At 41.4% G+C, this 23,086-nt stretch overlaps 1 protein-coding gene and 1 long non-coding RNA gene across 3 annotated transcripts in view; one reads left to right on the top strand and one right to left on the bottom strand.

Moving 5' to 3' along the window:
• Nucleotides 1–23,086, top strand: part of LOC114019526 — a 784,643-nt gene that overhangs the window by 378,082 nt on the left and 383,475 nt on the right. For both annotated transcript variants that reach the window (XR_006288645.1, XR_006288643.1), the window contains one exon: nucleotides 12,054–12,109. This is a non-coding gene — a long non-coding RNA (uncharacterized LOC114019526). The remainder of the gene's footprint in view (nucleotides 1–12,053; nucleotides 12,110–23,086) is intronic.
• Nucleotides 13,893–23,086, bottom strand: part of PRL (prolactin) — a 73,215-nt gene continuing 64,021 nt past the window's right edge. The window contains exons 4-6 of the mRNA XM_007059921.3: nucleotides 21,432–21,539; nucleotides 18,861–19,040; nucleotides 13,893–14,308 (exon numbers count right to left, since the gene is read on the bottom strand). Of these exons, the coding sequence (XP_007059983.2) occupies nucleotides 14,117–14,308; nucleotides 18,861–19,040; nucleotides 21,432–21,539 (480 nt within the window). The 3' untranslated portion in view covers nucleotides 13,893–14,116. The remainder of the gene's footprint in view (nucleotides 14,309–18,860; nucleotides 19,041–21,431; nucleotides 21,540–23,086) is intronic.

The following is a 23,086-nucleotide window of genomic DNA, read 5'->3' as shown; positions in this document are numbered from 1 at the left end:
TGGTTTAGTGAGTTCTCTACTACTGCATTAATGGAAAAAATGACTCAGTCTAATAGAAACACTTGAAAAAAATACAAGGATGTCTGGTCATACATTAAGCTATTGCATATTTTTGAAGTTTAATATTTATTAGTTCCTGATACTCACAGGTTATATTCTCACTTATATATTTATTTAATCACTTTAATTGATGCACTGACCTCTATGGGTTCAGGGTTTTTGTTTGTTTTTGTGTTTTTGCAGGTTTTGCAAATAATTAATTTATATACGATTTCAGTCTTGTGTGTGTATTTATATACATTTTGGTTGGTTACGTGTTTATTTTTATTGTTTTAATATAAAATACAAAGTTTAAAAAAATACTATGTTGGATCCCCCAATAATGGCAAGACTAAGGAAAGTGGAAGGATTCTTTGGATATGAAACATGCAAACTAGGAGAAGTTGAATGATGATGACCCTCAACAAAATTGACCCAACTGGACAAGACACTTCAAAATGACTTCACAGAGGTTCCAAAATGGCTCCAAGTTATTCCTTGATTCCAGGTGGTTGTTATGCTACCGAAAAGGCTGAATATTAATTTTTAGGAAGACTTACTACCATATGTCATTCAAAGTAAGGAGAACATGTGTTTCTCTACTCATGTCGCAACTTCTAGTTCTTATCCTCTGAATACTACTCTCTCATACATCTGAATCTCTAGCATTTCCATGTTTGTTGACAATGCACATGATTAAAATGTTTTTTTTCATATTTCAGTGCAATTGAGGCCCCTTAAAGCAGAGGGCTGCAAGTGCAAAAAAGAGATATGTTGTTCCCTAATGGCTTATTACCATTACATTTGCAATTCAGATCAGTTCTAAATTGACTGAATTTTTTAAACACATAGCAGGCAGTTTAAACTAATGATTGTCTGGAGGTTCACATCTGACATGAACTAAGCTTCTGTTCAAAACAAATTGCAAATAATTCCTCCCTTAGAGTCAAAATGTCACTTTTTAAACTGTGCATTGTTGCCAGATTTTGTCAGTTACATTTTTTTTAAAAAAAATCTCCCCATACAGTGAATGCTCTGCAGTTGAAAGTACTGACTGACACAGGGGCTTTTTTTTTTTTTGCTTTATTTGAAAGAATATATATTCACATCTCAATAGTCTGACTAAAAATCCTTTTCCCGCCCCCCCTCAAAAATCCTAATGGTAAAGTAAAAGGCCCTTGGGGCAGTCATAGGCCTGAGTTGCTTAGCAACCCTCAGCAGGTAGTAGAGATTCAGCTGCAGCTGTCCTGATTCTTTCCTAAGAATCTCCTTATTACTGTTTGTGTTAATCTTTAACCAGGCTTTTAAGCCATGGTCTTTCTCTTTGGTCCCTTGTTGTTAGATTGCAGGGGCCTACTCAAATGTTGTCCCAAAGGTAATGTATTAAGGATGACTATTGAATGTTTGAAGAATGATAAGCTCTGAAAGGCTTAGAATTGCATGTTCTAACTAACCTTATTTTACATGCCATGCTAAATATCATGAAAATTATACCCTAATAGGAACAATGGTCAGTGTTGACACATAGCTTTAAACCTGCTTTTTCTTCCAGCCATAAGGCTGCCTCTACATAATTGCTTCTTTTAGCAGTCTCCTGCAATGATCACTCAAGGAAGTAATTCAGAATTCAGATTCAGCATCAGAAGGATTTCAGAGTCCTTCAAAGTAGAGGCAAAAAACTAACCCTCCCCTCCCACACACCTTTAAAAAAATCGAGAGGGGTTTGTGAGGATATGTGATTGAGAATTGAGGCAGGATTTCCCTTGAGAGAAATACTCCTGCTGGTACTCATTGGAGAATCTTGATAATCCCACTGCTTGGTAGTTGTGGATGGGAAGGCGGTTGCTAATTTCTAAAGGAAATAAATTTAATGTAGAGGAAAAAATCAGGCCTGTTACCTCTGATATCACCCCATTTTGCTCCTTTTAAGCGCTATAGCTTGGTACTAGGGGCCTGATTTTGAGCAGACCATCAGCTCAGCCGCACTTTTTTCCACTCTCGCTGATACGGGAGCAAATAAATGCAAGCACAATTAATGTTGCTCACATATCTGTGTTACTTGATTTGTTCTCACAGTCATTTGTGCGCACACAAAAAAGGCCTATAATGTACTTCTCTTCTGAGAGAGTTTTTTACTTTCAGCTACTTAGTTACATTTTTTTCTTGATTTTTGTAGATTGATAGGATGTGATAAACATCACATTACATGTTTCGGAGTAACAGCCGTGTTAGTCTGTATTTGCAAAAAGAAAAGGAGTACTTGTGGCACCTTAGAGACTAACCAATTTATTTGAGCATAAGCTTTCGTGAGCTACAGCTCACTTTACATGTTTCCAAACCCTATGTATGATGCATCATGATATCATTAGGGTTACCTCTATGGGTAACCACTATGGGGAAGTGGTAACACAGAAGAAAGTGGAAATTGGTAATCTATGGAGTGAAGACCAGGAGTATTCTCCACCCTCTAATTCTGGTATCTTGTGCGGCCATTTAAATCTGGTTACTTTGTCCCCCTTCCTCATCCCTCCCCTTTGCCAGATGTTTCTAAAACTCTCCTCTAAATCATAGAGCTGGCTGGAATTTTGCATGAGGAAAATTTTCCCACCAAAAATATGATTTTGTCAAAACTTTGTGTGTGTGAAAATGTCTTTTCCAATGAAAAAAAGTCAGTTTTTCCTATAGGACATTTTGAAACAATTTTCATTTTGTATTAACATTTTTAACCAGAACAAAAATTTAACATTTTGACTTAAAATATGGCTTGGTTTGGTTCTTTAAAAAATGTTAATTCAAAATTAACAGTGACCTTTTCTTCAGAATGAAAACATTTCTGGCATATTTCACATTTCTGTGAACCTTTTTGAAAAACTTCATTTATTTAGGAAATTTTTGATGAAAATAGTTACCTTTATATAGTCAGGTCTAGTTAAGACAGGTATCAGCTATGTTTTCCTGATGCCTTGAACACAGATAAGTAAGGGTGGGATACTTTCCCCTTACTAGAGAAAAATCCTCATTTCCCAGTTGTTTTTTAATAGAAATTAATTCTGAAGATATTTCATTGCATGGGTGCAGCAAACAAAATAATTTGTAAGGCCTCAGCTACATTATGTAAATCTAGCATTTTGCAGGACAGTTTCAACACTGTAAGACCCTGACATAGTTAAAGGTTGTGTGCTCTTGTAGCTTACGCTGCAGTGAACCTCGTTTTAACTTTGGTTCCATATAGTGCTGTACTGTTCGCAGTGGTGGAAATAGAAATCATTTCTTGCTGGTACGCTGCACACATGGGAGGGACACAAAGCGGGGGCACGTGACCTCCCCATGTGACCCTCCCCACATGACTCCTCCCTCCCTCCAACCCGGGGCCCCCGTGCTCTCCCCATGATCCACATCCATCCCACATTACCTTGGGGCGGGGATGGGGGGGAGCTCTGTTGTCCTCCCACTGCGCCGGAGACTTCTGCTGTACAGACCCCAGGCAGGAGGACTCAGGAGACAGCTGCATGGATGGGCTGGGGGCAGGCTCCTCCTGTGTCTTTCCAGTATGCCGTACAAGCTATAAATATCTTACTGGTACAGCGTACTGGACCATACCACCGTACTTGCACCGCTGACCGTTGGGCTTTGCAGGGCTGTGGAACAATTTAGGAACACAATTCTATCTTACCTATGCTGCAAGCATGAATTGTGTTTTAAACGTCTGGCACTTCTAAATTGTACTAGGTGTAGTAGTAGATTACCGTTTTAAATGAGAATGCAAAAACAATTGCATTAGTGCTGCAAATAAAATCAAACGGGTAACCTCCTCCCTTAATTTTTATCTAATAGACAAGAAAAATATGGCAGATGCATGCTTCACTGAAAAAGAACATGCACATGCATTGAAAATCTCTTACATCTTACTGTACCATGCAACTGTGAGTTATGGGGGAGGGGTTGCATTAGTAATTAGTGGGTAGAGCAGATGGTGCAAGCTTGGTTTATAGTGATGTGTCCATGGAAATAATCTGCCAAGTGAATGTTCACTGTAATAGAGTTTTTCTTTATTTAAATGCATTTGAACCAAATACTCACCTTCTCAGAGGACTTCCCTATGAGAAAAAGCCATGGCAGCATTAAAACAGCTAGAGGAAATGCACTGCTTTCATCTAGGTGATGAAAAACTCTTCTCAGTATTTGTTTAGTGGATACAAAATATAGATTTAATACTCTGATCAGTGACAGAGCCTGAGAGAGAGCCTAAGAATCCAATCCCTCAGATTTTGGGTCACTTTAATTAATCTCTGTGGACTATGCTCAACTCAGGAGATAGTGCATGGTATGAATAAATTCTTTATTTTAAGTAGATTCAAAAGAGCAAGTGGCTGCTTATTTGTAAGATTATTCCTATCATCAAAAACATCCTGTATCAACATGATTGCAGGGAAGTGTGTATGTGTTGTTTACGGACTCACTCCCTGATAAGTATGGTGTATATTCGAGAGACTCAGGCAGGGGTCCTAAACTTCCTAATATGACTCCACCTTGCTCCCCTTGGCCCTGAGCAGACATATGTCATAGTCATAGGTGTCTCTCATGCACTAACATGTGCCAAGCCAATATCCACAATCACAACCCTTTCTTCCAAGGGGCCGTGTGGTACGAGATGTATAGTGCTAAAATACCAAGGTGGTGAGCATTGTATAAATACCTAGACAGGGATTAAGTAGAGGTAGTAGGATTTTCACTGTACCCTTCACTTTTCACTGGCTATTTTGGCACTACTTTATTCTCCCATGGAACAGCAGTGACACTTTTCTGTGGATGGTATGCTGACACAAACTAGAATCGTTGTCCCAGAGACAGAAAGCATGACCTCCAGGAAAATGCAGTTATCTACCATCTTAAAAAGTCCTTTAGATTTTTTTCATCCGGTTCTTTTCATATTGTTTGTTCACCTAGATTGATTCGCTAGTGAAAATAAAAAGAAATAGATCCCCCTAAAACATCTTGCGAATACTTATTTAGGCTTTTGCTGTACATATGTTATGGTACCATCGATCAAAAGCGAATCTCTCAGTAAACTCAGACTGCATGTTGCACTTTCTTCATTCATATGACCCTTGAGAGAGGGGAGAGAGAGCTTTCTAATAACGATAAAAATATTCTCTAGTTCCAGATCTCAAAGAACAGGATCTTACTGTTTTTATTTTGTCACTTTGATGCAAAAGGGACACACAAGGAATGGATTCACCTCAAATAGCCCTAGAGCTGCTTAAAAGACTTGCCCTGTTGCTTTATTGCAATAGCTTTAACGCAGAGGACCACAGAGAATGCACTGATTCTCCCACAGGTATTATGTCAAGGCACATTAATTTAAGCAGCTTTTGTCATATAAGGTCACAGTACAGGCTCTGTAGGTTCAGAATGACTGATGTGCCTCAAAAAAGTTCAGAGGTTTGTTTTGGGTTGGATAAGCACTTAGCTCAGATAAGTTTCTAAACTTTTATCTGAACCTTTCTTTGTCAGCAAAATTGGGCTGGAAACCTCCTGAAAAATGGGTCCCTGGGAAGCGTATCAGTGCTACTTCTGTCTGGAAATAAGGCATACATTTTGAACGGTGAGAGTAATTAACGATTGGAACAATTTACCATAATGAAGGATTCTTCATCACCGACAATTTTTAAATCAAGATTGGCAGTTTTTCTAACAGATCTGCTCTAGGAATTAGTTTGGGAAAGTTCTATGGCCTGTGATATACAGGTATGAGACTAGATGATCACAATGGTTTCTTCTGGCCTTGGAATCTATGAATCTATGAAAAAAGAAAGAACCCATCGTCATGCCTGCTTATAGGCTTGACCGTGCAAATGGTGCATGATGCTTATCATGAGCACAATAATAGTATGTTAATGTTGCAGGATGTATCCCTATGTTAGCAATAATAAGAAATAAGTTATAAAGAGACAGACTATGATAAAGACTAGGCTTTGTAAACTGTTTCATCTCACGTAGATTGTAAGCTCTTTAGGGCAAAGGCCTTTTTTTAGTTCTGAGTTTGTACAGTATCTATAGTGGAGTACTGGGCCATGACTGGGGCTTCCAAGCACTACGTAACACAAATAATAAATGTTCAGCAATAACTTTCTTACAATAATGATAAATTTGTAAATGAAGTTATTAGGTCAGGTAGGGAGAGGTTGATACTGAAATATATTGGTAACTAGGAAATTTTCTGGATATGTGGGTCATTTAGTACCCAACACAATCCACAGGATATAAATGCACATTCAATATTTCATATTCTACATTCTCCCTTCTGCAACATGCAATGTATGGAATATCAAAATGAGTTTTAAAGCTGCTTTGATGTACCAGCTTGAGTGATCTTAGCATTTTTGATGACTCACACTGTCATTCATTTACTGGTGTGATTTGATAAATGATCTGAACTCTTCAGTGTAAACCAACCCTATCATTTATTAAAAGAAGAAAAGTGCTTACATAATAAGTGTTGTGTTGTTTGACAGTAAAAGAGAATTTTTGTGGAACTATTGCTATTAAATAGTGGCAGTAAATACCTTTCATTTTTATGCTTGGTAAAGTATTTCCTGCTGGCAGATTGGATAAAAATGCACAGAAATGTCTGCTGTATTGTTTTTCTTAAACATTATGGAACTTTGACTAGTATCTATGTCATAATTTTCCAAGTTGGCATGAATGTAGCAATTTCCAGCAAAAGGCTCTGCCTAAAACTTTGATCTCCAGTAATTGTTTTTGTTTTTTAAATGAAAACAATGTCAATAAAAACCCCAAGACATTATGGCTTCTCTACAGGTCACTGACTTTTGTGCATGTGAACAAGTATTTCAATGACCCCAAAAGTGCTAGTCTTTCTGTATACTCCTGCTCACTTACGTAAGCACCGACATCTAATAGCGCCAGTGGGTCCTCGACTCCCCTCTGCCCCTAGCCCTGCCCTGACTCCACCCTTCCCCAAAGTCTCCGCCCCCTCCCTGTCCCTATTCGACTCCTTCCCCACTGCCTCCCCTGAGCGCACCACATTCCCGCTCTTCCCCCCTCCCGCCAGGAGCTTGCTACAGCTGTTTGGCAGCGGTAAGCACTGGGAGGTAGGCAAAGAGCTGGGACGTGGCGCGCTCGGGGAGGAGGCGGAGGAGGAGGTGAGCAGGGGCGGGGCAGGCAGCTTGGCTGCTGGTGGGTGCAGAGCACCCACTAATTTTTCCCCGTGGGTGCTCCAGCCCCAGAGCACCCACAGAGTCAGTGCCTATGCTCACTTACTCTGTTTCCACTAATAAGATTACAGTGTGGCAATGAAGTGAATGGGGAAGATGGTGATGGTTTGAGTTACTTCTGATGACAAAATTCAACCATTCAGCAAATTACATGAACGCTGCTCAAAGGGTGGAGGGTGGTGGTGGGAGGCAAAAAAGCAAGCTGCAATTTTTCCTCAGCAGGCAAACGTGAGAAGTTGGGATGTGGCATAACAACCTATTCTGTGCCCTCCCTCACCCTGCCCCAAACACCCACACAGTCTGAGCAAGGGTTCCTAGGTGAGTAGTAGAGGATGAACAGAGGTACAAAGGAGAGAGTAGGTGGCATAGCAAAAGGCAACAGTTTTCTCTGAAGTAGATCATATCCTAGGAGATAGAGAAATGCATGGTAAAATTAATTTACCAATTGGTAGCCAGCTTATAGCTCGGGCTAAAATGCCTTTATATTTCTTTTGCACTCCATAGAATTAGCCTTTGGGGACTTGAATAAATCAGAACAAAGAAAATGGGAGCAGGAAATGTGTCCCCTTTACCTAACGTAAGGACAGTTCATGTTGCTAGCCCCTGCCAGAAATAGATGTAGTTTACAGTACATCAGACACCATTGCTCATATTTTTTCATTTCCTCTTCCCAGCTGAATAAATGAAAGGAAATGAAAAAATCACTACCATAAAAATGTACATTTTTTCTGTATGTTCAGTTATGGAGGGATGTCTCTAAACACAGACACAAAGCTCCGAGGAAGGTAGATATTGCTGAAATGTTGTCTGATAGTCATTTTAACTTCAAGATAAGAATTGCTTAAAACAATGAGATATGAGTGAGTCTTTTGAGATCTTCAGTGTTTTGTTTTTACTTGTGACTATGTTAAGCCAGTTTCTTTACATTTATTTAAATAAATAAATTTATGGGGGTGTGATCTCTGGATACAATTCCTACTGGTTTCAAGTTTTGATGTTTATTTGAACACAAATATATGCCTGAATGTGGATTTACCAAATACCAGATGGTGGCAGTTAAGAAATTCTGAATACGCTAACATTTTTTTAATATTAACAACATTTTGTGGATATTCAGTCTTGGTCTTGGGTTTAATTGAACAATGAGAGAAAACTTCAGTCATCTAAGCTGTGCCTACAAAATTTGAAAGCACAAATTAAGGCTCTGATCTTGCGTGAGAGTAACTTTACAGACATGAGTAGTCCCAATTAGTTCAGTGGGAGTAAGTATGTCTGTAAAGTTATTTATATGCCTATGTGTTTGTAATATTGGGGTCTAAATGTATGCAAATATATAGATAAGCATAAAATTACCCGGTTTGTATTTGGACATTACACCTGCTATTTGTGTCTATGCCCGTTTTTCATTCATTAATGTAGGTACTCATCTTTGGCAATATGCCCTAAATGATTGGGGAATTCCTTAACTTTCTGAAATTGAATGTAAAACTTCAAAAAGGTGTGTCCTGTTTCCAGACCACAACCCTTGTTAGTAAAATTGAGTCCCATTTGGAACTATTTTTGTGAAAGTAATCTTTACTGGAGAATTACCAAGTGCTGGAATGCAGCCAGTTAAACCTAGAGAAAGAGAGTGTGTCTAATAGAGAGAGATTAGTACTTGCTGGCAGCTTACTGTAGGAAAAGAGAAAAAAGAAACTGGAGGTTGTCACAGAAGTTACCGCATCAGTATTTAGTACTTGATTATACATGGCATTCACTGTGTATAACAGCTTCCCCTTTCTATTGTTATTAAAGCTGGACAAGATGTGTAAAGCTGTACCAAATGCAAGTCGCAAGAAGGTGGGTTAGATTTTTGCCCTGCCTACACATTCCACTTTGTTGTGATTGATGATGAATTGAACCATGATGAATCAGTTTTAACTTCTGCATCATTTATATTTGGTGTAATAGGGCCTGATCCTAAGTCCAATGAAATCTGTAGGAGCTTTGTCATTCATTGACTTTCATGGAAACAGGATTGGGCCTAGGGTGACCAGATAGCAACTGTGGAAAAAATGGGACAGGGGGTGGTGAGTAATAGGGGCCTATATAACAAACCGTCCCAAAACCTGGGACTGTCCCTATAAAAACAGGACATCTGGTTACCCTAATTGGGCCCATACTGCTGGAAACATGGGTCCCAGATTTTTGTTACTACTGTTACTGGATTGCAAACGTGTTGTATCTAGAAGGTGAGACTTGTAACCAAAAACTCTTATTAATTGATTTTGTATTCTAAAAAATATGGTCTGTCTCAATAGCACAAATCAGTGCTATGTAATCTCTAATGTCTACATAGAAAAACTATACTTTGTGCTTGTATACTGATATCTAGCCTAAAAATCTCAGAGCACTTTAGGAAAGTGGGTAAATATCATTAACTTAGTTTTATAGTTTGGGAAACAGAAGCATGGAGCACGTAAGTGATCTCCCTATTGTTACACAATGAGTTAGTAGAAGAGATGGGAACAGAATCCAGAAGTTCTGAGTTCCATTCCAGTACTCAGTTAACAGATGTATTTGAACATAAATACAACCAATAATAACCATACATCTGTTTATAAGCTTTAAACACCCAAGTAGCTGAATGTTTCATAAATATTAGTGAATTAACAACATCCCCGACAGCTAGTAAAGTATTATCCTCATTTTATAGATAGGAAAAATGAGGCACAGAGTAGTTAAGGGACTCAATCTTGTAAAGTCCAGAGTATTTCTGGCATGCAGCACCCTCAACTTTCATTACTGGCACAAAACTAGGCACCAGACAAAGACCCTTCGGTACCTACATTTCAGACATTAGGCATGTGCACAGCTGCCTAGGCCGTGAAGCCACCAAGCTGCTCTGGCACCTAGCTCATGCCTAAGCCCTGCTGAGACTCTCAAACGAGGCATTCCCTTGCTTAGCTCTCCAATGGCACCTGATCCAGTAGGTGTTCTCATAGCATAACTAACCTGCATGAAAGATAGCCAGGAGATGAGGATACCTACCCCTGTCCATACCCAATAACCCAGTGGCTAGAGAACTCACCATGTCCAAATCCCCATTCTGCCTCATTTGAAGCAGGGACTTGAACCCCCAGGTGAGTGCCCTAACTGCTGGACTATAGGGTATCTGGAGTGGAGGTCTCTGTTGAAGCTGTTTCACTTTGTGTGGCATACCTAAATAGTTATTGGAGCAGGGACTAGTTCCCATGTTGAGTGAGTACCGTAACCATCAGGCTATAGTGTCAACTGCTCTCTCTGTGGCCCAATGACTATTTAAGTCAGGGGTGGGCAAACTTTTTAGCCTGAGGGCCACATCAGGGTTGCGAAACTGTATGAAGGGCCGGGTCAGGAAGGCTGCGCCTCCCCAAACAGCCTGGCCCCCGCCCCCTATCCGCCCACTTCCCGCCCCCTGACTGCCCCCCTAAGAACCCTCAACCCATCCAACCCCCACCTGCTCCTTGTCCCTGACCACCCCCTCCTGGGATCCCCCACCCCTAACCGCCCCCTTGGAACCTTACCCCCTATCCAGCCCCCCCGCTCCCTGTCCCCTGACCCCTATCCACACCTCCGCCCCCTGACAGGCCCCCTGGGACTCCCACACCTATGCAACCCCCCCCGCTCCCCATCTCCTGACTGCCCCCCAGGACCTACTGCCTCTTATCCGACCCCCCACCCCCTTACCATGCCGCTCAGAGCACTAGGACTGGCAGCTGTGCTACCCGGCCGGAGCCAGCCACACTACCTGCACGGTGGTGTGGCTGCGGGGGAGGGAGGACAGCGGGGGAGGGGCTGGGGACTAGCCTCCCTGGCCGGGAGCTCAAGGGCCAGGCAGGATGGTCCCGTGGGCCATATGTGGCCTGCAGGCTGTACTTTGCCCACCTCTGATTTAAGTAGTCTATACAACAGCGTTCCCCAAACTTTTGAGGGTTGTGCCCCCCCTTATCCCTGTCCATACCCCCCACTCCTCTGGAACTGGGCTGGGAGTGGGGCCGTGGCTCTGGGAGGCAGAGAGGGGAGATGTGGACAGGGGTAAGGAGGCTGAGGCCAGAGGTGCAGCTGGGGCTGGATCTGGGGTCAGGAGCAGGGCTGCAGCCAGGGGCAGAGGGTGGGAGCAGAGCCACAGTTGGGGTGCGGTGGGGGCTGGTAGCTGGGCCCATGGCCACATGCTGCTCCACTCCTGGCCGTGCCCCAGGCTGGGAACAGAGCTGTTGCTAGCAGCCAAGTTTGGGGGCTGGCACAAGGTCGGGCACAGAGCCACACTGAGGCTGGGGATGTGGCTGAGGGCGGGACTGGAGCAGAACTGGAGGCAGGGAAGGGCTGGGTAGCACTCCTTCCCCACACCCATGGGGGCTGGCCCCAGGCCCCGCCGTGACCCCCTGAATGTTCCTCCGTGCCCCTATAGGGAGCATGCCCCACACTTTGGGGACCACCGCCATACAAAGTAGAACAGCTTCCTCCCATCAAATTCCATTTTCTTCCATGAAATGTTCAGGTTTAGTTATTAGGAATACTTTTAAGTTTGTAAGAATTTTGAATTTTCACCTAAATCATTTAATATAACCTTCGAACAAAAGCTCTTAAAAACTAAAAATGACCTTTCCCTGAGCATCTGATTTTTGCTTCTAATATCAGGAGTGAAATCCGGACTCCACTGAATTCAGTGGGAGCTTTGTTGTTGACTCACCTCACATGTTTGCAGCCAATGACTTCCTCATTTTTACTGGTTGGTTCTTTCTCCCTTAACTTTAGGTAGCCATGTTGTGGAGATGCCTGAAGACCTGGAGAGTAGAAACTGCATCCTGCAGGTACTGTCTGTGCCAGGACATGGGAAGGACAGATCTAATTTTGACTATGGTTATGGGATTGTGTGTGTCTCTGTCTCTCTCTCTGACAGCTGCGATGACTCAGTAAGTTAACCAGATCTGTTTCAAATGTCCCTTTAGCTAAACAGCTGCAATCCCAGTCTACTTTTCAGTTGTTAAAATCCATTTTTGCTCATCTTTCCTCTCCTTTCCACCAAATAAAAAAACTCCCCAAATCATACTAAAACAAGCTACAAGAAACCAGATGTTTATGCTTTTTAAAAAATGAGTTATCCATTACAACAATTGTTTGAGGGAAGTTGAGAAGCTGCACTTTTGAAGCTGCTAACTTCTCCTTTCGGATGGCTACATCAAATCTCACTTAGTTTTTTGTAGAGTGAAAAAAGTTATTTTAGCTCTATTCATATAACAGTCTGGAATTAGAAATGTCTACTCTTTTTAGGCTAATTTCACCTGAATTCAAAGTGTGTGTGTCAGTAGCCATGCTACTTTGAACTTTGATCTCAAGAGAAATTAAAAGTTAATTATCATGGGGACATCTCAATACATAGATAGGAGCTCTTGAGTTGGTGGTGATTCAATAGGTCATGCTCTTCCTCCTGAGTACTAGAGAGATGTGCTGCCTTTTTTTTTTTTAAATGAGATCTCAAACTGAAGTTCTAAGCATTTGTGATCAGTAAAGAACTTGTGGCATTGTTTTTACAACAAAAGGGATGTTACTTCCAATATCCAGATGAAATTCCACTTCATTCAACTACATTCGGCCTACCCGGTTTTACCCATTTGCTCCCTGTCCTTAACTGTTGTGTTGTATAGCTGTAGACTGTTAAACAGCTACTGCGCCCAGCCGTAGTTTGCTGTATTTCAGTGGTGGCTAAAGTGATGCTGCTTATAGCAGTTGTCAGTAGTGACTGACTAGGAAGAAGTTTGTTTTGTTCTGCCTCTCATTAAATAGCTGTAAAATGGGGATAACAATATAGTATACAAATGAAATATGAAGTTATAAAGGATTTAAAATATCCAGATATGTACGCAGCACATGCAGTTTAGGTAAGCAACTATCATTATACCCACTGGAGAGATGGTTAAAATGAGACATGGAGAAATTAAGTGACTTGTCTGACAAGGCATTGTAGTCTAATCAAATAAGTATGTGCCTAGTAACTATGAGCCCAGGTTCCAATCTTGGTTCTCAAGTCGATTTGCTGGGGGACCTTAGGCCCAAATTTTCCAAAATGCCTAATAATTTTAGGTGACTTCGTTTTTGGGTGCTCAACCTCAGTGTGTCAAGTTGGGTGCCCAAAAACTGAAGCACCCAAATTTAGTGGAAACAATTTGTCTGTTAACTTCTCTTAGCTTCTGCTTCCCTACTTGTACAATGCAGGTAATACTAAATGCATACTTCTTAGCGATGTTGTGAGGACTTAGTAAGTAATGTTTGGAAAGTGGGAGAATTAGGGTTGGAATGGAGGACCACCCTGCTTTCCAGTGCTGAGGTTAATCCTCTAGATTATGTCCCTTTAATTTTAGGGGTGAGTAGGAAGGAGGGAATTAGGACAGCCCATGTTGTGCATCAATAACTGGAGATGGAGACCCAAGAGAAGAAGCTTGTGTTGCTAAAGATTTAAGGCATAGCAACCATTTTTCCTGCACTGATTCAACTCACATATTTGTGCATTTTGGTTTTAGTAATATTTGTATTTGCATGATTTGGTTATCAGTGAGATGCTAATAGCTGAGTTAAGTAAACAGTACAGTGTATTACTACAGTACAAGGGATTTATGATAAAAGTTTTTAAACATTGAGATAAACAACATTATTGGCTGCAGCCAGAAACCATGTAAACATGCATAAACGTTATTGGTGGTCTTTATACAGCACAATGTAATTTCTCAGAAAGTTTGCAACAAAAAATGACAAAGCAACAAGAAGGCCCCCTTGGACGATTTAGTGATATCATTTCAGTGAGGGATGGGCCTAGTGAATACTTAACAGTTGCTATCATGGATAAGGCGACATTTTAACAGCTTCAGGTAGTTGTCAATTTTGTGGGAATCCCTACGCAGGCAGTGTAGCAGACTGTAAAAGGCAAAGAGACGGGAGTCCTCATCTGACATTTGCAGGGATGGGAGACCTGACCACCTGGAGTAGACTTCATTTTCTATTTCACCAGGATGAACCTAATCAAAAGGAAACAAAGTGATAGTATTTCATTGACAGCACTACTAGGCTAAGCAATAGAAGCTAGGGAATCAGACAAGAGAGTTCTAGGTAAAGCACCAAAGAGCCAAGTAATGCTTGCCTTGGGTATGCTGTCTAATTGATTAAAGCTTGTAAAAAACTCTGGTTTACATTATGGTTCCAAAGATCTTGCAGGCATGATACACCCTAATGTATGGAACATTAAATCTGTACCTCAAAATAATGCCACATTATATTTCTATGTGTATCTATATGATTTTGCTATCAGTCTTTCACTAAAAGTTTGCTCTTCTACAGTATATACAGCGCTTACCTGCTCTAATGCCTGATGGAATCTGATTTCATGACAAAGCCAGTCCTTCCATCATGTGCAGACCTGCCAGTGGCATTGCCTCTTGGTTCAATCTGCCTTGAAGTTTTCCTGGGCAGGTGGATGGATCTGCTCTTTGGATTTCTTTACATGTGCCCCCCTCCAGCTTTGTCTCAGGCCTTCTCTGAGACAATGACTCTGGTATGGACAGCCTCAGGAGTATGTTAAAGGCAGAGACAGACATCAAGAGTGCTTCTTCATATAAACATCCACTTCTACAAAGCAAATACTGGGGTCCAGTAGAACATGAGAGGAAACCATAAGTGATTCAGTGAAATCTGATAGAGTATGAGTAAAAACCCATGTAGTCAGTGAGCGTCTAAAATAAAGATTGGTTAAACTCCCCTCATTTGAAGAAGTTTTCATCCATTTTCTCTTGTCAAGGAAAACTATACTTAATAGCAGGAGGATCATCTGTTCCTATCACCACTTGTGAAGCTGATTCATCCCTCCTGTGAAAACCAGTGGGGAACAACTACAAACCAAGACTGCCTATGGCCGTCTGGGCAAGCTATTGGCCACACTGCAATATTCTTGCCAGTGGATAAGAAACCATGACTTGACACTACTGATCTTGCCAACCTGATCTCTAAATCTGTTTCTAGAATGAGAACAATGTAAGAAGATAATTCTAGCAGCACCTAATTTCCACTGTTCTCTTGGACCCCTTCCTGCAGGTTTTACAGATGGATATAGATGGAGATGTCTCAGCTTTAATTGATAGATGCATTTGTGGTCATGAACAAAGTCAGGTTGCTGTCTAAACAGACTCCAAACTGAGAGAATAAGACCATGTTTTATGTATGCTCTAATAGAAGTTAGTGAATACTGTGAGCACTTCTTAAGGATGTTCAGCTGTTTAGAACTTGACCAAAGCCAGTGAAGTCTGAAACTTTGTAAAGTCCAGTTCAGCTACTGATTGATTTATGGGATCTGTCAGAGGCCCCATTAAACATAAACAAACTTGAGCTGCTTTTAGACAGGAAAGCTTTCAATCAGTTACTCATAACTCATGTACAGGTACTGCGAGACAACTATGTTGTCTAGGCTTACCAAACTAGGGGGTAGGGGGACCATGTGTCAGACTTTCTCATAATGCTCGGGAACCAGATCCAAGACAGAGAGGAGGACACCTCTGCAAGGAAAGATTCCATGTTTATTGTCAGGGAATCCTTGCAAAATGCAAGACTTCACGAACAGACTCTTAAACACCTCTTTTCCAGTTTGGAGAGCTGTAAGCAATACTATATATATTACTTACTATATATATAGATATATATGTTAAAAATAGTATTAAGGTTGCAAAGTCAAGCACTCAAAGGTAAGGAAATGCCAGAATTAAGGTTCCCTCCGTGTGTGTAGATTATGATACAGTCTTTAATTACATGATCACAAATTACTTTTTCCATGAAGTACCTGTGTCATTCAGTGCACAGGGTGCACAGCACTCAGTGAACCACTATTCAATATTTTTTTTTCCTCATTGCTCAATGTGTGACCCAGGCCTTACTTACTGCACACTATTCAAACCCTGCTCTGAAGAATGAATTATTATTTCCTCATGGTATCTGAGTGTTTCACAAACATTAATGAATTTGTTTAATATTTATTTTGTTAATAGCCCACTTTATGGATGGGGAACTGAGGAACAGAGAGATTAAAGTAAAAAGTATCCACTAAATTTGGGTGGATACTTTTTGAGATAATGCTCTAGTTCAAAAAGAAATATATTCTATTGCTCTGTTTTACAAGAGGTCAGACTGGATGATCACAATGGTCCTTTCTGGCCTTGGAATTTGTGAATCTGTGAGATGTCTAGGACCTGATTTCTCAGAGTAAATAAGGCAGGGACCCCTTCAGACAACAGCCTCTTTCTTTATCCAACCCTGATTCATCCCAAGAGCAGGTTGAATGTGTGCACAGAATGAGGCAGGGGTCCTGTGGAAAAAATAGTTTGTGATCATGTAAGTAAAGACTGTATAATAATGCATAGGCTGAGTGGGGCTGAATTAAGGCTACCTTCATCTGTCATTTCCTAACTTTTGAGAGCTTGACTTTGCAACTTTAACAATGTCCTTTTAATGCAGTTTTTGTGGGTGTAATTTCCTAGGTTTTTAAAAAATAAACTGAAAAAACAGAAATTCCCTCATGGGACATCATATTGTCACCCACATGGGACATTTGCAGAATTGGAATCTTTAGATTCTCTACAGAGACCTCTGCCACTTGAGCCAATGGAGTAAATGATGGCAGTAGTAGGTTGTCATCCTCTATGTGAATCAGTACTATAAGGGGATGAAACAGATATTTGCTCTCAGGAGAGGAATGGTTAAATTCAGGGATCTTGAATTCCTTTCCAGGCTTTGGAGCGATGTGTTCTCTAGTGGCCACAAAGTCTTCTGCCTGTTTTCCCCAAGCTTGACTCCTTCTGCTCCTTCCTCTCCAGCCTGTCCGAGTCTCATTTCTCCTCCTGTAGCCAGTCCCAGTCTCCATTACTCAGGCTTCTCATTCCAGTCCTAGTTCCCCACTCTTGGCTCCTCATCCAATTTCTCTCTTCCTCTGAATGCTTCCAGTCAGCCCCACACATCCTGTCCACTCTGGCTCTCGGTCAGTATCCTCTGGCTCTTCATCCAATTTCAGCATCAACCCACTCAGTTCCCAGTACTAGTCTCCTTGCCCAGCCAATTCCAGTCTCTTCCCAAAACTCCCAGTCCCAGTTCTCTCCCTCATGCCAACTCTTCCAGTCTTCACTCCCCAGGCTCCTTGTCCCAGTCTACTCCCCCTGGATCCAGACTCATCACAGCCTGGAGCAGCCAGGAACATCAATTATAGGGAAAGTCCTTCTCAGACCCCTGAAGCCCCAGGGTGGAACACATTCAGTTCAGATGGAATGTTTGCGGAATTAAGCTGTAACAAGTCTCTATTGAGCATGTGTGAATTGCAAATTTTCAAAGGCTTATCTCTTGGATAAATTTGGGTGGCTCTTCAGATGGAGGCAAAGCCCACTCACCTGCCAAATTTCAAGTTGCTACTCGAAGTATGAGGCCACTAAAGGTTTTCAAAGAAAAGGTCACCTAGAATATTTTTCCCTAGCTTTGTTCTTGGAAACGACTCAGCCATTTTGTCTGAAATTTTCCAAAAAATCCAGCCTGAGGCAGACACCCAGCATGGGAAATTTCAGCCCAAATAGTTAGTTTGGCAAAGTTATAAGCAACTGGAAACAGGGTCTTATAAGGGGAAATGTTGGGAACCTTAATGATAGTCAGTGCTATCATCTCTAGTACATATATGGTCTTTTCACTTCTGCATCACAATCATTCCATTACTAGACTAAAGACTCTTGCATAGTGAAAACTTTTGCCAGGAGGCATCGTTAGGCCTGGCATAATCTTAAAGATACAAGTGAATACCCATCTGTGCAGGAAAAAAAGTTCTCCTTCCCCTCTAATCGACAGAATTACTTGTTCTTAAAATTAAAAATAATCTGACTTTCTAGCCTCTTTAGAGAAATATAAAGATGCTTAAAAATTAGGCAAAGGATATTAACACAGCATCCACAAACCACCTCATAAGGTTAAGATGACACACATTTCAAATATTAATCGTTGAGTATGAAAGGAAGCATGTTAGCGTCTAGTTATATAGTTCTGCTTGTCAGTGTTGTAGCATATGTTGGACTTTAGGATGGTTTTGTGTCAACTGTTTATAAAAGGTGATCCCTTCCTTCTGTCTACACATAGACACCAAAACTGTAGTGCAATAACAGCATATAGTTTCTTAGTGGCCAAAAAGGGAAGGAATTAAGGCATTGCTTCTTTAATGGGCAACATTGTGGGCCAGATTCTCAATTATAATTCAGCCTGGTGCCAGGGGGCCTCTTTTGTGATGCAGTGCCAGCAGACCCAAGTCCTGCTCCAGCTGCACCCTCCCCTGGTGTAGGGATGTGTTCAGGAAGGATGGAAGCTAAGCTATTCCATGCCAATCTTCAGGTGTCCCTTTAGGGACAGTACGTGGTTGGAATCAGTTAGAGCAGATGAGTGCTGAGAATCCCTCCCCCTCCATCTCCATCACTCTCCTGCTCTGAACAGAATGAGCCTACTCCTGTATGTGGCTTCCTGGGAGCTTTGAACTAGGACATCAGGGCCCTAATGCTCACCTACCTGTCCAACTATTTTCTCCATTCCTTCTAGAAGACGCTTGTTCTGTTCCTCAATCTCCACAGCCTTCCAGAGAATGGTATCTGGAGCTTCTTTGATACTTTGCACTTCAGAGACCAGGTGGAGCAGGGGATCATTCCAGGAGCGCAGTACTCCCAGCACTAAATTCAGTAGGTCTTCATGCTATTCATCAACATTAAGAAGATGCAGTTAAAGCAAGAAGACTATATGAAGGCAGCAGGAGGAGGCAGTGTTGTACTCAGATTGGAGCAGTGGTCTAAGACTGAGGGAACCTAGATTTTATTTCTAGCTCTGTCACCGATTTGCAGTGTGCCCTTTGGCACATCACTTGTCTTCTCCATATATTTCAGTTCACCCCTCTGCGAATGGTGTATTCATGTACATACAATCAGTTATTATTAAAAATGTGTTAAAAGAGAATTGGATGAATGGTGATAGAATACTGCAAATACAAAATATCACCAAAATTGTCTCCACAGTATATTGTATAGTGAGAGTGACTAGGATTAGCCTCTCTGAATGGAGTTGCATTTAACTTGATAATTAGCCAATTTTTAATGAGACAGATTTAGAAGTCTGGTGGGATCTGAAGAAAAATCTCAGCACGGAATGGAAGATGCACTCTGGGGTAGGCCACTTAATGCCTTTTATAAAGGACTTCTACTGTCTACAGAACATAGTAAACATGCCCTGTCATCCTCCTCATCCCCTTTGAAGAGTTTGCTTCCAGGGAAGGTTCTTCTCTTTAGAAGCTTTCACTGCTTGGGGTTAGGTGGAAGCTCAAAAAGCTTTTGCTCTTTTGGGGGTGCTGCTAACCATTCTGCTGCACTAGAAACCTTTTAAAGTTGACACATGGGACTTATATTCTGCATTTGCTCCTGTGCTAAAAGAAAGAGAATTTGTAACCTTATTGCATAATATTCTAAAAGGAGGATCTTGGGATTGCAAAACTGGGACTAGGGTGCAACTGGTAAAACATCAAACTCTGGCATAACTCTTTGGTGACTAAGCTTGCACACTGTCCTCTCCAAAGCATTTTCAAGGGCTAAAAGAAGGTGGACATACACATCTCTGATTATGGCTGCCATTGTTAAATGGAGAATACAGAATTTAATGTGGCAATATCCAACATGACTCTCTTTACAAGTTGTTTGATTGTTGCAATTACCTTGTGTTGTTAAAGGTATCTGAGTGATGATGTGGCCACTTCTTATCTGGTGGCTATTGCATGGTTATCTATTTAGAGTCTGTCAACTGCTACAGTAACTATAGAGCCAATAGAACAGTACCTACTGTATTTATGTGTCTCTTTGACTACTGAGGCCCTCTTTGGTCCTTCCTGTACCTTTTATTATCATGCTTAATTATTATCTATTTGTATTAAAGTAATGCCCAAAGGCTCCAATGAGAGTGCTATACAGATATAAAGAAAGACTTGGCCTCTGCTCTAGAGAGTTTATAATGTAATTTGAAACAATATGCAGTAACTGAATGTAACATACGAAGAGAAGGAGACTGAGAGCAACAGGAATAAGATTTTTTTCTTTTATAGTACATATATTGAAACTGAATATCTGTAAGAATTTTCATCAGTATTTGACATTTTCTACTTTTCTTTTCCTTGCCTTTGATTTTGAATTACTGTACATACTCATTCATAAGTATTTTTTAGTAAAATTTTTTAGTAAAAAAGGGAAGCATCAGAGAAGGGGGTCGGCTTATGAATGGGTACAGAGAGAGCCCCTCCCCCCAACAGAGGGAGCAGGGAGAGGCAGCACAGCCAGCTGAGCCAGAAGGGAAGAGGTGGAGCCAGAGTCTCTCCGCTTCTGGCCATGCTGCTCTCCCCCCCAGCTTCTGAAACAGCTGCAGCTCCAGGGCTGGCAGGCTGTGGCCGCGCCGCTCGGCCCCGCCCACCAGAGCAGGCTGTGGCCGCGCCGTCCAGCCCACCGGAGCACGCTTCGGCCGTGCCGCCCGGCCCAGCCCACTGGAACATGCTGCGGCCACACCGCCCGGCCTGCTGGAGCAGCTCCGGCCAGGCCAGAGACATCCTCCCCTGGCCCTCCCCAGATAAGGTGGGAAGGGATGGGGTGGGGATCGTGTGGGGTTCCCGGGCTAGGGGTGGGATCATGTGGGGGGTGGTCACAGGGATTACTCCCCTGACCCCCAGCTTCTCCCTCGCAAAAAATTTCCCCACCAGTTGCTGTCCCGGCCTGTCAGGGTAAGCAGCTGGCGCACCGGGACACTTTGTTTACTTAGGTTTACCTCTGTGCCTGCGGACGTGGCCCACCAGTGGCTTATCCTGGTGGCCCGGGAGCCAAAGTTTGCTGACCCCTGAATTATAGGGTCGGCTTATGAATGGGTCATAAAAATTTTCCATTTTTACTTATCCATCTTGGGGGGGGAGGGGTTGGCTTATAAACGAACCAGCTTATGATCGAGTATATACGGTAACTGTTTTATCTCTTTCAACTAGCTGTGGCCTAGCCAGCTCTAAATTCGCTATTGCCTCTTTCTCCTCCTTTCATTCTGAAATAGGTTAAAAATGAGACTCACGTGAATCTGCTGAGCTTGTTCTTTGTCTTCAGGAGTGGTTAGGGAGGAAGTGTGGCAGCCATTAATGGCCTTTGTAATAAACCCACGGCCTTGAGCATAGCGCTCATCCTGTGGATCAACAACAACATGCATTTATGAAATAAATAAATAAATAGATGAGTCATGGCACAGATATTCTAAAGGAAATTAAGTAGGTATTGTTCCTTTGGTTTCATCTCTGCATGTGCTGTGTTTAGTCCAGTCACTATACAGAGAAGTAGTTTGGGATCAGATTCTTTTATTTGAGATGATATGACCTAAAACTGTGGAAGGAAAATACTTTCTGGGATTAGACTCCTGCACAGAATCTGTTTAGAAGGGATAGTTCCTATATTTTAGTATAGTGGTTCTTACAACCCTTTCTGGTGGTCTGATAAACTAAATCATTTTGAGAATCAACTAGGAGGGGATTTGGAGATCTGGGGGGTAAGATGTGTGAGAGGAGAATCTTTCTTATAAAGTGGTCCACAGAATGAACTATGTGGATATCTTTATTTCTACATTACAATTTTGAAGTTATTTAAATATATTGTGATAGGAATGGCAGAGTTTCCTCAAATATTTCAGGTATAACTGGCCTATGGCTTGCTTGTGGCACTTTATAACTGTATAGCTATGTCCTCCCAAAAGAATAATCTTGTTCGGTGTATTTCACTGGAGATACTTTTTCTACTTCCTCCTCTCCCTCCCAAACTGCCTTATTAATAATTTTCAAATATTGGCACCTATACTCTTGCCATCAAATTTTATATCAAGCATGTATAAACTCAGCAGTCAGTGACTGAAAGCCTGCAACATAAGGGAGGTAAAAGGAGTTGACCTTCAATTTTAAAGAAATGAATGTAAAAATTAAGAACCAGCTCTTCAGTTAGTATAAACTGGCATAGTTCCATTGAAGTCAAAGAAGCTATGTCAATTTATACCACCTAAAGATCCATCATTGAGTCTAGAAGGAATGTCCATCAAGGAGTCTACAAGGACACTTGATGTCTTCAATATCTGACTTTGTATTGAGTCAGTCCAGATCCAACCTTTCTGAACAAAGGGTCAGTTTAATGAGACCTGGTACAGTTTGCTTATGCCCTAGGAAGATGTTTTAATGTTCTTTGTAGAAAACTAAAGGTCCAGTCCTATGCGGAAAAAGTATGTGATCATGTAAAATTAAAGACTGCATCATAATAAGGCTTGGCAGAATTTGATTTTTCAATGGATAATATCTATGCTTATTTTGAATAATTTTATTAGCTATTTAATAGTTGTGGGAAATAAGTAGGTCAGATGATGGGGGGGGGTCAGACAATAATTGTTTAATGACTGTAAATGCTGAGATTCAAAAGTTTAAAGCTTTATAACTGTTAAAACACAAATTGTCAGCACCACATGTCAAATAATCAAAGTAAATATCCTTAAATCAAACTCTAATAAGTTCTCAAGCAGCATTTTTCTTACTTTGCCTATCTGTACATTTTGATTATTATCAATGGAAATATTCGTTAGTTTATGTATACGGTGAAATCCACAACGTACTGACATTTATCAGTCCTTCCAAGCCTAATCATAATGTGTATGACAAAGGGGATGAATTAAGGTTGACCAGGCAACCTTCATTTTGGTAT

This window comes from Chelonia mydas, chromosome 2 (assembly GCF_015237465.2).
Source record: "Chelonia mydas isolate rCheMyd1 chromosome 2, rCheMyd1.pri.v2, whole genome shotgun sequence".
NCBI classification, from domain to species: Eukaryota; Metazoa; Chordata; order Testudines; family Cheloniidae; genus Chelonia; species Chelonia mydas.
The sequence above is the reverse complement of the archived record's forward strand: the minus strand, read 5'-3'. Positions and strand labels throughout refer to the sequence as shown.